General features: G+C 44.2%; 1 protein-coding gene across 2 annotated transcripts in view; it reads right to left on the reverse strand.

Moving 5' to 3' along the window:
* Positions 1–15,125, reverse strand: part of IL15RA (interleukin 15 receptor subunit alpha) — a 29,092-nt gene extending 13,967 nt beyond the window's left edge. For both annotated transcript variants that reach the window (XM_060159689.1, XM_060159680.1), the window contains exon 1: positions 14,609–15,125. In XM_060159689.1, coding sequence (XP_060015672.1) covers positions 14,609–14,690 — 82 coding nt within the window. In that variant the 5' untranslated portion in view covers positions 14,691–15,125. The remainder of the gene's footprint in view (positions 1–14,608) is intronic.
* Positions 15,126–16,579: the final 1,454 nt, after the last annotated feature.

Genomic DNA, 16,579 nt, shown 5'->3' on the forward strand with positions numbered 1-16,579 from the left:
CCTGAGAGTACTGGGAACAGCCCAACTCCCAAATGGATGAGGTGGGCTCAGTCACCTATCGGGATGAGACAGTGTCCTATCCAGATTAGAGCCTGTGCTACGCCCGGAGTGGGACAGAGTCTGGAAAATGTGACCATCTTCCACAGTTTTGCATGACGTGCTGAGGACGCTGGATTCCAGAACATGAATCTTCATCTGCCTTGGAAAATGTCTCTGTCTTCACCCGTGTGTCCTGGTGGTGCTGAGTTCCTTCTACAGCCTTCGAATAAGCCAGTCTTGTTTGATTTACCCCAACAGAACCTGTGCCTGCTTCCTAGAAATCCGAGCCTTCCTCTGGTCGGGCAGGATCTGGGGTCAGCTTTGACTAGCCACGGGCCCCCCAAATAGCAGCTTTCACCATCCTTCTCACCTGCTCCCTGTGGACTGGGCTGCCTCTGTCCAGGACCCTAGCTTTCTGGACTAGGGACTGCCCCTCTGCCCAGGTCTTGTCCATCTTCTCCTCCAGAGGGCATCCCCTGGGTTTCCACACTCCCCAGCTGCTGGCCTAGGTTTGGATGTCAGAGAATGACTGCCAGAATCACCAGGACACTTATTCACCTGACTCTCAGCGTCACCACCACCTGGACCCCTTATGCCACATCTTGCTGGCCAGGTGGGCCTCTTTAGATATCAAAATCACAAGGAGCCGTCTCCAGGGACTTCCCTGGCGGTCCAGTGGTTAAGACTTCGCCTTCCAATTCCTGGTCAGGGAGCTAAGATCCCACTTGCCTCGCAGCCAAAAAACCAAAACATAAAACAGAAGCAATGTTGTAACAAATTCAATAAAGACTTTAAAAATGGTCCACATTAAAAAAAAATATATCTTAAACAACAAAAAAAGAAGGAGCCAGATTCAGAGTGCCCAGCAGCACTCCGGTCAAGTGCCCAGCAGCCTGCAGACAGGCCAGCCCACTGCTGGGGCGGCTATCAGACCCTCCCCTCCTGCTTCAGGCTCTGTCACTGAGGTGTCAGCATCCTCATGCCGGAGCCCACCTGAGCTCGGTGGGTTAGTCACTCCAGGCTTTACTTTGGTCTCCCCAGTCTCAAGAGGGAAAATGGATTGTTTGCTTTTTGTTCTTAATCCAACCCCTGACTCTTCTTTTAAAGCCCCATTGACATCTAATATTAGATTTTTAAAACTATAACATACAGCCTGCCGTCCTTTATCACTCCATCCTGATGGTGACAACGTTCTCTTTTCGCTTGCGGGGCTTCTATAGTGGACTCAAACATTTTCATTTTCTTTTCAATGAGATCATAAGATAATCGTTATTTCAATGTACCAGTTTTCTAAAAGAAAAATTTCCTACTAATTTGTATGAACAAAGTTCATAGTGAAGAGAAGAAATCTGGCTGTTTAGGTTTACTTCCTTCATCTTCCTCTCTCTCCCATCTGGTCTTTGGGTTGTACCTCTTTCGCCTGAATCCCTTCCCAAACGTTTTTATTCGCTGTGTAGTCCTCAAGTTCAGCTTAATCCACTGATTGTAATTTCAAATGATGTTCTTTTAAAAAAAAATATTTATTTATTTATTTGGTTGCACCAGGTCTTAGGTGCGTCAGGAGGGCTCCTTAGTTGCAGCTCCAGGGCTCCTTTAGTTGTGGCTCACCAGCTTCTTAGTTGCAGCACGTGATCTCCTTAGTTGAAGCATGCGAACTCTTAGTTGCGGCATACACGTGGGATCTAGTTCCCTGACCAGGGATCGAACCCAGGCCCCCTGCATTGGGAGCGTGGAGTCTTATCCACTGCGCCACCAGGGAAGTCCCTCAAATGATGTTCTGAATCTATTGATCTTTCCTCGGCCACCTTTTTTCAGTCTTCCCTGTTTTCTGTGTTGTTTTCAGATTTGGGATTTTTGTCAGCAAATTGTTCTACATCTTCTAAGTCTTAAAATACTCCCCTCCATTTAGGGCGGTGGCTTTCAACTTTGAGTGTCTGTGGCACTCTCTGAAATCAAACATTTGCGCCCTCCCACTCAAGGGGATTTAAAACATTGAGACAATGGCGACCGTGTCAGCAAGTTATAAAGAGCCACTGCCACAGCATAAGGGTATCCATGCTAATGTGTAACTCACTTGGTCATCCTTCAGGGCTGGCTGCTATGTGGGTGGGATAGTTTATTGCGTATAAAAGCACCTAAGTTTATGGTGTATATAATAATTCAGAGTTCTTACAGCCTTCAGTAAATATGCAGTCTGCTTTGTGGTGGTTTGACTTCACCTTAGATTCATAGCAGGTAGTACCCCTCCCAGCTCGACACCCCTTCTGCCAAATGTTGTCATTGCTGGTATATTCACTTGAGCAACAGTGAATTTTACACACTGATCAGAAAATGTGCTGTGCACACAGTTGAGGACCTCTGTTTTACAAGGCAAAGCATGCTGGGCCAGATCCTGAGTGAATGAGTAGTGACTTCTTGTAGCATCCGTAGATTTTCCTCCCAAGCCCATCTCTGCTGTTAAACCTGAGGGCAAAGGTCTGAAGTCACTGTCATCCCTCCTTTTCTTCCTGATTCTCTACTGGAACCAGTCATCAGTGAGTAAGACATACTCAACCTAGGGTCCTCACTGTTGGAGGAAGAAGTTACAACTATGGAAATGGGGAGGGGACGACTGGAATGCACCCTGCGGTGCTGGGATAGAATTGGGGTTGGAGGTGTCAGAATGTAATCATAGTGTGTGTGTACACGTCTGTGTATACGTGATTCTGTGTGTACACGTGAGTGTGTGTGCACACGCTACCTGTGTCCTCTGACAGTGCCTGGAAGCAATGACATATAAGCAGAAAACACATTTAGTACCAAGATCTTTGTCTCCACTAAAAGGAACCTCAGCTTCTTGGAGAAAAGGCTGACCCGGGGCCGGGAGACGGAAAGCACAAGGTGAGCGTGGAATATCTGGTACCAGAAAGTAGGGAAGGGCTTAGAGAATGATGGCAACATGTCAAAAGGATTTAGTGGCCAGGTTGAACTGGCTATTGCTGGCCAATCTGGGACAATCTGAGTGTCAAAACAAATATAATAACAGATTAAGGAGTAAAATAAAACAAAACTCAAGTCTGTGCTAATATAAATAAATAAAGGACTAATAACTAAATAGGGGAGAAGAGAAAGCCTTCAGTATAATGCTAACTAATAAATATAGACAGGATGATGGAATAAGAAAAAAGGACAATGGATGCAAAAATGAGGGACATAGTATTTACGTAGTGTGGCAGATTTGCCCTGCGTCAGTTTAGCTGAGCTGGACACACACACCCTAAATTCCCCTCCCTGCACGGTGTCCAGTTAGCCTGTGACACAAAGATTTTATGTTCAATCTGGAAGGAGGGAAGGAGCATCCATGTTCCTTTGCACTTGGGAGACGGGGGCCGCTGCCGCTCACACACTGTCGCTTATCTGCAGGCTCCCTTGGGTGGCCAAACAGCTCCTCCAGCCCCGTGACTCTTTGCTGCAGCTTCTTCCACCTTTGGGCCTTAGGTGTGTATCTTCTGCCATGATGAGGAGCGCCAGCTTCTGCTGGACACGCTCCTCGTGGAAGCTGGAGTCTTGGAGGGAAGATGAAAGGCCAACATGGGATCCAGCTTGGCCTCACGGCTCCCAGGTGGCTCTTGCTTCCCCCACTTTATGACCATCTTCCCACTCAGACCGTGGCCTGGAGGCTCCGGCTCCAGACACAGAAGGAACAGCTCACCTAGATGGTAACCAGCTCCCACAGCTGCACAAGGTGGTTCTGCTCTTCTTAGATTCTTAGGACCACAATCCTGACTGGTACATAGAGTCCTAAAGAATCTTCCCACAATTAGTTACTAGTTACAATGGGGAAAATGGTAACTATATTGGAGAAAGCTGACAAACACCACCTGAACCAAGTGATCAGAAGTAACATCACCAACACTTGGACAAATAGCTGTCATATCCCTCCTGATCCGATTCATTGACCAGGACACAAGCATCACATCTGTGGTCTCTCTCCCCCAAATCCATAACTAGAATCTAACCACGAGGAAACATCAGATGAACCTAAACTGAGGGACATTCTGAAAAGTAGTTGGCCTGTATTCACAATCAAGAAAGATCAAGAGGGACTTCCCTAGTGGCATGGTGGTTAAGAATCCTCCTGCCAATGGAGGGGACATGGGTTCGAGCCCTGGTACGGGAAGATCCCACATGCCGCGAAGCAGCTAAGCTCGAGTGCCACAACTACTGAGGCCCTCGTGCCTAGAGCCCGTGCTCTGCAACAAGAGAAGCCACTGCAATGAGAAGCCTGTGCACCGCAATGAAGAGTAGCCCCCGCTCGCGGGAACTAGAGAAAGCCCGCACGCAGCAACAAAGACCCAACGCAGCCAAAAAAGAAAAAAAGATGAAAGGCAAAGGGAATGTTCCAGACTGAAAGAGGCTAAAGAAATGTGACAACTAAATGTGATACGTGGTCCTGGATTAGATCCAGAATTAGGAAGAAAACAGCTAAAAAGGACATTAATGGGACAATTGACAAAATTTGAATATTGACTAAGTATTAGATAATAATATTATGTCAAGATTAAATTTCCTAATTTTGATAGGTGTACTATGATTATGTGAGAGTGCTGTTTCTTAGGAAGGTAGGTAAGAGAATGTGTTCTTAGGAAACATACTGAAATATATAAGCATAAAGAAGCATAGTGTCGCCAACTTAGTTTTAAATGCTTCAGAAGAATGTGCACGTGTATAATAAATGTAGATTTATTTAGAGAGATGGGGGAATGGTAAAGCAAATGGGGAAAAATGTAAACAGCTGGCGAATCTGGGTAAAGGATATTCCGAAGGTCTTTGTACTATCTTTTCAACTTCGTGGTAAGTTTGAGGTTGTATTGGAATAAATAAGTTAAAAAATAAGTATCCAAAGAAAAACCACCTGATGAGTGGCACTTGGGCCCTTTCTTTGAGATTTCCTGTTGAAGGAAACTCTATGAGCCCTTGACAACTCAGACCAAGATTACCTTTTGGTCAGGAAAATTTTAATTATTTCCCTAATTGTGGTTTTCATGGTGCCGACCTCCCCTCTTTTCTTGTCCTCTCTCCACACCTTTTATTTAATTTATTTATTTATTTAATTTTTTTGCGGTAGCGGGCCTCTCACTGTTGTGGCCTCTCCCTTTGCGGAGCACAGGCTCCGGACGCGCAGGCTCAGCGGCCATGGCTCACGGGCCCAGCCGCTTCGCGGCATGTGGGATCTTCCCGGACCGGGGCACGAACCTGTGTCCCCTGCATCGGCAGGCGGACTCTCAACCACTGCGCCACCAGGGAAGCCCTTGGTTTCATTTTTGAAAGATACTTTTCCTGATTATTAGAATTCTGGCTTGACAGTTTTGTTTTGTTTTGGCACTGTAAAGATGTCACTCCATTTTCCTATGGCTTGCATAGTTTCTGATGAGGTCTACTGTAATTCTTATCTTTGTTCCTTGTGTATAATGTATCTTTATTCTTCTTATCATGATTTTCTCTTTACTTTTCAGCAGTTTGAATATGATGTGTCTAGCATGAGGTTTTTGGGTTTTTTTTTTCGCGGGGGGCCATTTATCCTTCTTGGTGTTCTCTGAGTTTCCTGGATATGTGACTGAATATCTTTTATAAATTTGTGGAAATTCTCAACTATTATCTCTTCAAATATTTCTTCTGCTCCATTCTCTTCTGTTTCTGGAATTCTGATTACACATATATTAGACTACTTTCTATTGTACCACAGCTCTTGGATACTCTTCTATGGGTTTTTTTTTTTCTTTCATTTTTTCTCTTTATGTTTCTGTTAGAGTAATTTGTACTGACCTATCTGCAAGTTTACTGATTCTTTTCTTGGCTGTGTGAAGTGTTCTGATAAGCCTGTCAAAGGCTTGCTTCATTTTGTTTTTTAAAAATTTTCTAACATTTCCATTTGATACTTTCGTATGATTTCCATCTCTCGGCTGAAATTCCCCATTTACTCGTGAATCCTGTCCATCTTTTTCACTTGAGCCTTTAACATATTAATGATAGTTACTTTAACTTCCAGTATGATAGTTCCAATTTCTGGGTCAACTCTGAGTCTTGTTTACTGCTCTGTCTCTTCATAGTGGGACTGTGCTGTTGTTGCTTTTTGGTATGTCTCATAATTTTTGATTGAACACTGAACTGTGTGTGTAGAACTGAGATAAATAGTATTTATGCCTGAAAATGTGAACACTTCTGCTAAACTGATGATGTGGGGAGGATTGAGTCAATCTAGTCAGCTGTTGAATTGGATTTGGATTTTGTTGTTGCTGTGGTTACCTTCAGAACACCATTGGCTTCAAATTCCTCTAGTCTTATCTTTTTTTTTTTTTTTGCAGTACACGGGCCTCTCACCGCTGCGGCCTCTCCCGCTGCGGAGCACAGGCTCCGGACGCGCAGGCCCAGCGGCCATGGCCCACGGGCCCAGCTGCTCCGCGGCATGTGGGATCCTCCCGGACCGGGGTTGGGGGGGATCCTCCCGGACCGGGGCACGAACCCGCGTCCCCTGCGTCGGCAGGCGGACTCTCAACCACTGCGCCACCAGGGAAGCCCCTCCTCTAGTCTTATCTTGTGCTTAGGGTGGGGGCTAGAGTGGCAGAAGATTCTTCTCAGTGCTCCCGCTCCACCCTCATCTTTTGTCCTTTTCCATTTATCTAAACCACAGGGGTTGTCTCTCTACACTCTTGCCCACCCCACCTTGAGCAGTTGACTGCTGTGTTTTTTCCTTGGTGCTTGCTTGCCTGGATGTGGTGGCATCAGGAGAAGTTCTCTGTGGTCTTAATCCAGCCTCACTCTTAGGCTGGCCCTGTGTGCTTGGCTCTCAGGGTTGGAGTTTTCAGTTATATTGCTTTTTCCTTTCATGGCAGCCAACCTCTCCCTTGTATATTTGACAGGTTTTGTGCATTAAAAAACTTCCTTCCTCTCATCCAGCAGCCACAGCAGTGGACCTCCAGTGGTATTTAGTGTAGGATCTTGACACAGGACCAAGTATATGTGGGGTTATTTATGGACTTGATATTCTGTTCCATTGATATATTTGTCTATTTGTTAATCTTGACACCAATACCATGCTGTCTTGATTACTATAGCTTTATAATAAGTCTTAAAGTCAGGTAGTGTAAATCCTCTAACTTTGTTAATTATTTTCAAAGGTGAGTTTGGTTCTTCACTGGGTTATAGAGTCAGTATATCAATTTCTCAGTATATCAATTTCTAACTGGAAAAAAAAAGCCTGCTGAAAGTTTGATTGGAATTGCATTAAATTTGTAGATCAAGCTGGTGAAGAACTGACATCTTAATAATATTGAGTCTTCTCAGTATCCATAAACACAATATCTTTCTTGATTTATTTATATCTTCAGTAGTTTATCAGAAGTGTTTTATAGTTTTCAGAGTACTAATCTTGTACATATTTTGTCAGATGTATTCCTAAGTATTTCATATTTTTATTTCAACACAAATGGCATTATTCTTATTTTAATTTCTAATTGTTGCTAGCATTTTGTATACTGATATTTGTAAATTAATTGTGTACTCTGCAACTTTGCTAAACACATTCTAGTAGCATTTTTGTAGATTCCATAGGATTTTCTATGGAGATGGTCCCACAGAAATTTCATGATTCTTGGTTATATTATTTTAGTGGTTGCTTTCGGGTTTATAGCATGTGTCTTTACCTTATCACAGCTTACTCTCAGGTGAAATTATACTACTTCACATATATAGTATAAGAGCCTTAAACAATATACTTTCATTTCTCTCTGCCCAGCCTTTGTGCTATTTTGTAATACATTTTGCTTCTACATATTTTATAAGTACCACAACACATTATTATTATTTTTGCTTTAAACAGTTGTTTACCTATTTTATTGGCTATGGATTTTAATAGATGTTTGCTCTGTATTATTTATCATTTCTGGGTATTTTTTTCAGCAGGAGAGTTTTTCAGAATACCTACTCTATCATTTTGCTAAAAAAGGGAGTCTACTTTCTGTTGTGAACAGTCCTCAAAGAAAGATAAATCCATGAATAATTGATACATGAATCCACAGGGTATTAGTATACTGCAGCCAACCCAATCAGCCACATACTGGCCAGTAACTAACTTTACAAAGCTAGACTCTCTCACAAGTGCATTGGAGATAACACATTTGATTGCATCAATAACCTTTCATTTCAGAGGCCTTAATCACATCTTTTGATACTTCAATTATAATTTCTCTATATATTCTCTCATAACATTGTTCCTTAGATAATCAGTGTAAGCAAGTCTCACCTTGTTTACAATATTGTAAGCTCCTGAAGGGGGGGAATATATTTCTCTGGTACTCTTACAGCTCTAACTAAGCCCAGTATGTGATGGGTGTTTTCTCAAGTTAGTTACTAGCTTATGAATCTATAGAGTGGAATGGATGAAGTAATGGAAGTGGGAGAAAATGTAAGATTCTGGCATTTTCAAAGCTCTTAAGTAGCAAAAAATATACATAACAAGTCCTATTGATCATTTAAATGAAGTCACCAAAATAGTTGTGTAGGGCCACACCTCTTTCACTTCTCAGAACCTGTGAATCAGACTTTTTTATCAAGTCAGTTTACAGTCTAGTATGAGTAAGTAGCCCTGGCCTAGTCTTGCATCCAGAGTTCAAGGGTAGCAGGCGCCTCCCAGTCTTCAAGGAAAGTCAGAATCCATTCGAGTATTTTCTTTCTCTTATTCTATTATTTAAATGCCTACAGAATGCTGACTGCAGTAGGATACAGACATATAGGATATGCTTTCTGCCGTCAAGCTCTTTGTGACTCTGATGTCTCAAAAGCATAAAAGCCTCTCTGTGTTCACAGGAATCCATTTTTCCTCATTATTTTTCTGGCTGAAACGCCAGCCAAGCCAACACATTTTTTTCCTATTGGCACTCAGTGTAAGTACCAACCACAGCCAGGTCATGCCCTTAACTCATCAATTCTCTTCTCTCTCAGGCTCATTCACTGAGCTTCTTAATCTACCTTTTGTGTAGTAGGTGGATTCATCACAGTTCAAGTCCTTAAATTATGACTTTTGAAGGCTTGGAAGACTTGAGTGGCTATAGGTTGAAGGGCAAACAAAAAAGGGAAAGAGTGAAATACATTCTATACTTGTAGAACTCAAAAGGAAATCTGCCCCCTCCCCTCTCCCTTACTGATACTGCCTTGCTTCAGGGTTTCATCACCACTTACTGGAACTATTGCAAAAGCCTCCAACTTAGCTTCCTGCCTCCAGACCCTCTTGACTACAGTTTGTTATTCACACTCTTGATAAGAGTAACCCCTTCCACCATGCAGCTCCAATAATATCCCCCCACCAGAGCCCTTAATTAGGTCCCTTCCGCACAGAAGAAAAGTAAGTCTTTCCAAGTGGAAACATTCAGGCAACATCAATCATGTGTAACGAGTAACATGGATATGACTCCAAGAGTATATACCAGGAGATTTTATACATGAATTTACTTAGTTACATACTATTTGGTAAAATCAATTTGGCAGAAGTGATTTAGTCGAATACAAGTTAGTTGAAGTGATGATTTGATTGAAAAAGAATATCCTCAAACATTTCTGCCATTTAAAAAAGACTTTGAGGGCTTTCCTCTTGCCTTTTTTGTTCTTTATAGCTAATTTTCATCCAGTTATTCCTACTCTGTGCTTTTTAGAATATCAGACATTTTGAAACAACCTAAATATTCAACCACTGGAAGGTAACAGAAGCCTACAAATAGCTCTAACAATAAGGAATTGTTTAAACAAGTTGTAAAGGATTATAAATGTATGTATATAATGCACAAATGTTATATGCAGTGACTTTATAGAACCTGATTTTGAGCAATTTGCAACATTTATAAAGCCACAAAAACATTGGCAAACAAGATTGGCTATAATTAATTAAAGATGAATTAGAAAAAAATTCCAAAATTCTAGATCTTTTTTGCATTATTTCTTTTGTAGTTTTAATTATTTCCTTTCATTACAAAAGCAATTCAAATTACGACAGAAAAATAAGAAAAGGCGGACAACTACACACACACAGACACATACACACAGACATAACCTATAATTTTTCTACTCAATGACAACTACTAGATCATCTAGTAAAAACGGAATCATATGATGCATACTACTTGAAAGCAACCCTATTTTATTTATGCAGTCCTCCACTGTTGGACATTTAGGTTGATTTCAACAAATCCCATATTTTGTACATTTAAGTTTTTATCACTTTTTTTGCTATCAGTAGCAGCACAAAGCAATAATGAGATAAAAATGACTTGGAAAAGAAAAAGGTTTTAGCAAAACTTCCCAGATTCTGAAAAATGGTTTAAAAAATGTTTAAAGACATAAGTTTTACAACCACCCCCAAGCACTACACTAGCACCCTGCACAACAAAACCCAAACTGATGAGCAGGGATATTCATCTTCAAACAAATCATTGCCCTTTCCAGCTGCTTTGGGCAAATCATCTGCAGCCTTTCAGGTTACAAGGATCTTTAAGAAGCAAATGACCTCCTAGCCAAGATGATGGGTTTCAACTTGCTGTGTCTGTTAGCGCTGAAAACTAACAGGAACAGATCTGAGACTATTATTTACCCAGCTAGTTGTAAGGAATGAGCTGCCCTGTATAATTCTTGACCAGGATCATACTGCCAAGTAGCAAATCTAATCATCTGTATCCACTTCTAAGCTCACTTAAAAACATCAGGCACCCTCTGTTCTGTTAGCTTTTTGTCCATCTTTACACCAATACCACACTGTCCTGATTACTGTAACCTTCTAACTCTCAATATCAGAAGTGTTGATCCTCCAACTCAGCTGTGTTTCAAAGTTGTTTTGGCTATACTACGTCTTTTGCATCTCCGTGTGGATTTTGGAACCAGTTTGTCAATTTCTATAAGAAAGCCTGCTGGAATTTTGATTTGGGGAGGATTGACAGCTTAACAATAGTGATCTGTCCAATGCATGAACATGATATACCTCCATTTATTTAGATCTCCTTTAATTTCTCTCAGCAGCGGTTTGTAGTTTTCAGTGTACAGGTCTTCCTCATTTTTGTCAGATTTATCCCTACGTATTTCATACTTTTTGATGCTATTGCCAGTGATATTGCTTTTTAAAAAAATTTCAGTTTCCAATTGGTCAGTGCTAATGTCTAGCAATATAATTGATTTTCACGTACGGATGTTTTGTCTACAGCAGCCAGCACATGTATAAACAGCTGATGCTCAAAATAGGTGTAAGAGCAATTCAGCAGAGATATCTTTCCAACAAATGGTGCCAGAATGACTGGATATCCACATGCAATAAAACCCAAAACCAAACCAATACAAAACCTTCAAGCCATACTTCACATTATATGAAAACTTAATTCAAAATGAATCACAGACATCAATGTAAAACCTAAGCTATAAAACTTCTAGAAGTAAACATAGAAGAAAACCTTTGTAACCTTGACTTTAGCAAAGGTTTCTTAGATATGACACTGAAAGCACAGTATATAAAAGAAAAAATTAATAAGCTGAACTTCATCCAAATTAAAAATTTCTGGGTTTCCCTGGTGGTGCAGTGGTTAAGAATCAACCTGCCAATGCAGGGGACATGGGACATTCAATCCCTGGTCTGGGAAGATCCCACGTGCCACGAAGCAACGAAGCCTGTGCACCACAACTACTGAGCCTGTGCTCTAGAGCCCACGAGCCACAGCTACTGAGCCCACGTGCCACAACTACTGAAGCCCACGTGCCTAGAGCCTGTGCTCTGCAATGAGAAGCCACCGCAGTGAGAAGCCCGAGCACTGCAAGGAAGGGTAGAGCCCGTGAGCCACAGCTAGAGAAAACCCATGCACAGCAATGAAGACCCAACGCAGCCAAAATTAAATAAATAAAATAAATAAATTTATATAAAAAAAATTTCTGCTCTTCGTTAGACGCTTATGAGAATGAAAAGACAAGCCACAGACTCTGAAAAAATATTTGCAAATCATATATCTGATAAAGGACTTGTATCCAGAATATAGAAAGAACTCTCAAAACTCAATTCAATAACTCATTTTTTTTAAAAGGGCAGAATATTTAACTAGACACTTTACCAAAAGAAGATATATTAATGGAAAATAAGCACAAGAAGAGACGCTCGACATCATTCATTATTTGGAAAATGCAAATTAAAACTATGAGAGACCACTACACATCTATTAGAATGGAACGATTAAAAAGACAGACTGGCCACACACACACACACACACACACACACACACACACACACACACACACACACACACACAGGTTTTTTTGGGTAACTGTGAGATGATGATGAATGTGTTAACTAATCTTATTGTAGTAATCATTTCACAATATGCACATATATCAAATCATCATGTCGTACACCTTAAACTTACACAATATTATATACCAATTACATATATCTCAATAAAGCTGTAAAAAAATTAAAAATTTTAGAAGTTAAACAACAAAAAAAGACTGGCCATACCAAGTGCTGACAAGGATGTGGAGGAAGTGGAACTCTCACCCACCGCTGGTGGGAGTGTAAATGAGTACAATTACTTTGGAAAATAATTTGGCTGTTTCTTTAAGAATTAAACATACACATGTCACGTGATCCAGCCATTCCATTCCTAGCCATTTTCTCTGCCCAAGAGAAACAAAAACCTCTGTCCACATAAAAACCTATATGTGAATGTTCATAACAGCTTGATATGTGATAGTCAAAAACCGGAGACAACCCCAGAAATGTCCACTATCAAGTGAATGGATTAAAAAACCCTGCAATATCCATGCAGTAGAACAGTGCTAGTAATAAAGAAGAATGGGCTGTTGATACAAGTTACAAGACTGGAGAATTCTCTGAATAATTACTATGAGTGAAAGGAGCCAAACAAGAAAGAGTACAAACTGCATGATTCCGTTTATATAAAATTCTAGAAAATGCAACAAATCAATAGTGACAGAAAGCAGATCTTTGTTGCCTGGGGCACAGGGCTGGGAAGTCAGGATAAACGCAAGATGTAAGGAAGCTTTTGATAGTGATGGTCATGTTTACTCTCTTGACCGTGGTGATGGTTTTGTGACTATACATTTACCTCTGAACTTGTCAAATTGTGCCTTTAAATGTATACTGTTTATTATCTGTCAGTTGTACCCCCGAGAGAACTGTTTAAGAAAAACTAAGAAACACCGGGAGCCAAAAGATGGCAGCAATGCCTTTGTGGGGTCAGAGAGCTATGCTGGTTGATGAGCTTTAGAGAGCTTGCCTGCAGTGTCATCTGCATTTGTAAGCAGACGGCTCATCTTTGCCGGGTTCTGACTAAAGCTGAATTTCACTTTCACATTGTCCAGTCGAGTTGCCCCAGTGCTCTGGCTGTGCCCCACATCTCCCCAGGGGTCGTGTGGGACACTGGCTAGCCAACTGACTCCATCACCAACATAACTCAGATTCTCAGAAGTTGGGGGAAATGCAAACATAGTCTCAGGAAAATTAAACTTTAGGAAACCCTTCAGAGCTATGGGTTCACAGCAGGCCAGCCAGCCACAACTGTGGATGGACGCCTCTGATGGAGTAATGGGTAGACTGGCCCGACTGGAGGTAAGTTATTAGGAGTGTTGCCTTAAACATACACACACACACAGATCATGGGATTACTATCTCCTGGAGAGTCCATGGTTGGTCTTTGGGGTCCCAAACCCCAAAATTATATGGAAGTTTTGGAAGTATGTGCATTCATGTATTTTTCAGAGGAGAGAGTTCGTAGCTTTCATCAGACCCTCAAAGAGCTCCGTGACTGTAACAAGATTAAGGCGCGCCAACGTGGATAAAGCCAGACCCATCTCTCCTTTCTCCTCCCTCTTGTCTAGCTCTCGGGACGAAAATCTACAACCTATAGGACACTCGTTCGAGTCTAACCGGGAAATGACATCTGTGCGACCTAAAGTTCTTCCCGAACACACCCAGCCATCCTCAACTTCGTTCTTCCCCGTTTGCCTGGGACCGCGTACTCCGGGGCGCGCCCCCCACCCCGCGCACTCTCTCGGTTTCCTAGTGCGGAAGAATTTGGAGCTGTTGCCAGGTCCCCCAGGTGTGCAACCTGCCCGACACGTTTTCACTCCTCCGGGACGCACGCAGTCCGTACCCCGTCCTACCCCCCCCCCATATAACCTGCTTTGATCGGAGGGTAGAGACCAGTCGTTTTCCCCGGACCGCCCCATCCCCCGGGGGGACTGCCGGCGGATGAACGCGCGCACAGCTTTCCTCGCGGGGCTGATGCGTTTCTCGAAATCGCTGTAAAACTCTCAACTCCGAGCCCGCATTGCAAACCCCGGCTTCTTCCCTTTGCCTCGGAAATTGGGGAAAACGTAGAATGAAAAGCCCGACCACTCGCTCCCTGCCTTGAGAGGCCAGGCGAGCCGGGGCGCGGGGCCCTGAGCTGACGGTCCCCGCGTCCCTCCACGTGTCCCCGGCGCGCGGGCGCACACCCTTGGGCTGGGGGCCGACCCCAGCCCGGCTTCCCGCTCCCCGCGCGCTCCCTACCCGGCGTCGCCGGCGGTCCGAGCAGCAGCAGCAGCAGCGCGGGGAGGGCGCCGACTCCGCAGCCCCGGAGCCGCCTCGACATGGCCCGACCTCGGCCGCGCCCCCGCCGGCCTCCTCCCGGGCTCGCCGCGGACGCGACGCCCCGCCGCTCGCGCGCTCAGATGTCCACTGCCCGGGAGCAGGCGGCGGGCGCAGCTCCGAGACCGGCCGCCCCGCGAGCCGCATTCGCTTTCGCTTTTGCTTTAGCCCCCGAGGGCTGGAGAGGTGAGAAGCGGTGACAGACCCGTGACTCAGCATCCCCACCCCCTCCCCTGGAAAAAGACCCTATGACCTCCGCGCCGCCGCCCGGTCCCCGCAACGCCACCGGCAGCGCGGGACGGGGACCCGGACTGTGCCCTGAGGAGGCCCGGGGTCCTCCCCGGCTTTGCCCTTCTCGCCCCTGGTTACCCCAGCAGTCCATTCCGTCGTGTGTCCCCGCGACGAGTGGGAGAAGCTTTCGGGAAGCAGACTAGTTCCCGTAAACACGGCCGGTGGGCGTCACACCTGGCTTCGGCTCCACTCGGTCACCTCGCCTCGCTTGTCTCTGCCTGTTGCTCCGACTTCGAAGGTCCTGGACCAGGAGCTGGCGAACGAGTTGCCGCGCGTCCCGCTGGTCCGGGCCGGTGACGCTGAGTGACAGCGGGGATATCGCCGCGGCGCGGCTGGCCCGGTCACGTGACCGGTGCGCCCAGGCCCAGACAGGGAACGAAGCCCAGGCCGCCTGTCCCGAACCTTGCCTGGCTCCCGGCACCGCCACTTTTCTTACTCCTGCTGCATCTTTCTTCCCCAAGAACATTTAAACTATTTGAAGCGGGCGTGGGAGGGAGGACCGACAGTTATTCACCTCTGTGCCTTAGACGATTCGGCTAGCTGCTGCTTTGCAGGTGGCTTTTTTTCTTTCTTGGGATCTCCAGTTAAGCCTGACATTATTGAGAAGCGAGTGTGCAGTGAGAGAGCTCGGGACGCACAATCAGAAATCCCCAGTTCTGGGAGTGAAATTAGGCAGGATGGGTCGTCTCTGGGCTCGGGTCTCCATCTGTTCTCCAGTGGTAACATCCTGAATAACTCCAGTACAACAGCACAGGCAGGGAATGTCATTGATGCAACCCCCAGACCTTACTCAGTTTTAGTCCGCTTTCCGTGCACTCAATGGAGCGTGTGTATTCAGTTCTGGGCACTACACATCACATATGTAGGTGTCTGTGACCACCACTGTCAAGACGGGGAACAGTTATCAAAAGCATCCCTCCCACTACTACTCTTTTAGTCACAGCCACCTTCCACTCTCACCTTCTCCCTAAGCCTTAGCAACCACTGATCTTTTCTCCATCTCTATAATCTTGTCATTTGAATAATGTTATGTAAATGGAATCATACAGTTTGTAACCTGTAGAGGTCAGCTTTGTTCACTCAGTATAATTCCCTCGAGATCCATTCAAGTTGCTGTGTGTCAGTAGTTTGTTACTTTTTATGAGCAGTACTGATGGTTTCTTCTTTTAGAAACATGTGAATCTCTGCCATCCACACCCAAACAGCCCTGTGCTTTTGTATGTGTATTATTTTGCTAGGGCTGCCTTAACAAAGTACCAAGAACTAGGTGGCTTAATGACAGCAGGAATTGGTCCTCTGATCTTCTGGAGGCCAGGAGTCCGAGATCCAGGTGTCTGCAGGGCCATGCTCTCTTGGACGGCACCAGGGGAAGATCCTTCCTTGCTTCTTCTAGCTTCTGGTGTTTGCCGGCAATTCTTGGTGCTCCTGCGTGTGTAGGTGCGTCACTGCAGTTACGTGGCTGGCTTCTCCCTGTGTCTTCACCTCATCTTCCCTCTGTGTCTAAATTTCTCCTTTTTATATGGACACCAGTCGTATTGGATTAGGACCCACCCTAATCCTAATGACCTCATTTTCACGTGGTGACCTCTTAGAGACCCTATT

Source organism: Lagenorhynchus albirostris, chromosome 1, assembly GCF_949774975.1.
Source record: "Lagenorhynchus albirostris chromosome 1, mLagAlb1.1, whole genome shotgun sequence".
In the NCBI taxonomy this organism is placed as follows: domain Eukaryota; kingdom Metazoa; phylum Chordata; class Mammalia; order Artiodactyla; family Delphinidae; genus Lagenorhynchus; species Lagenorhynchus albirostris.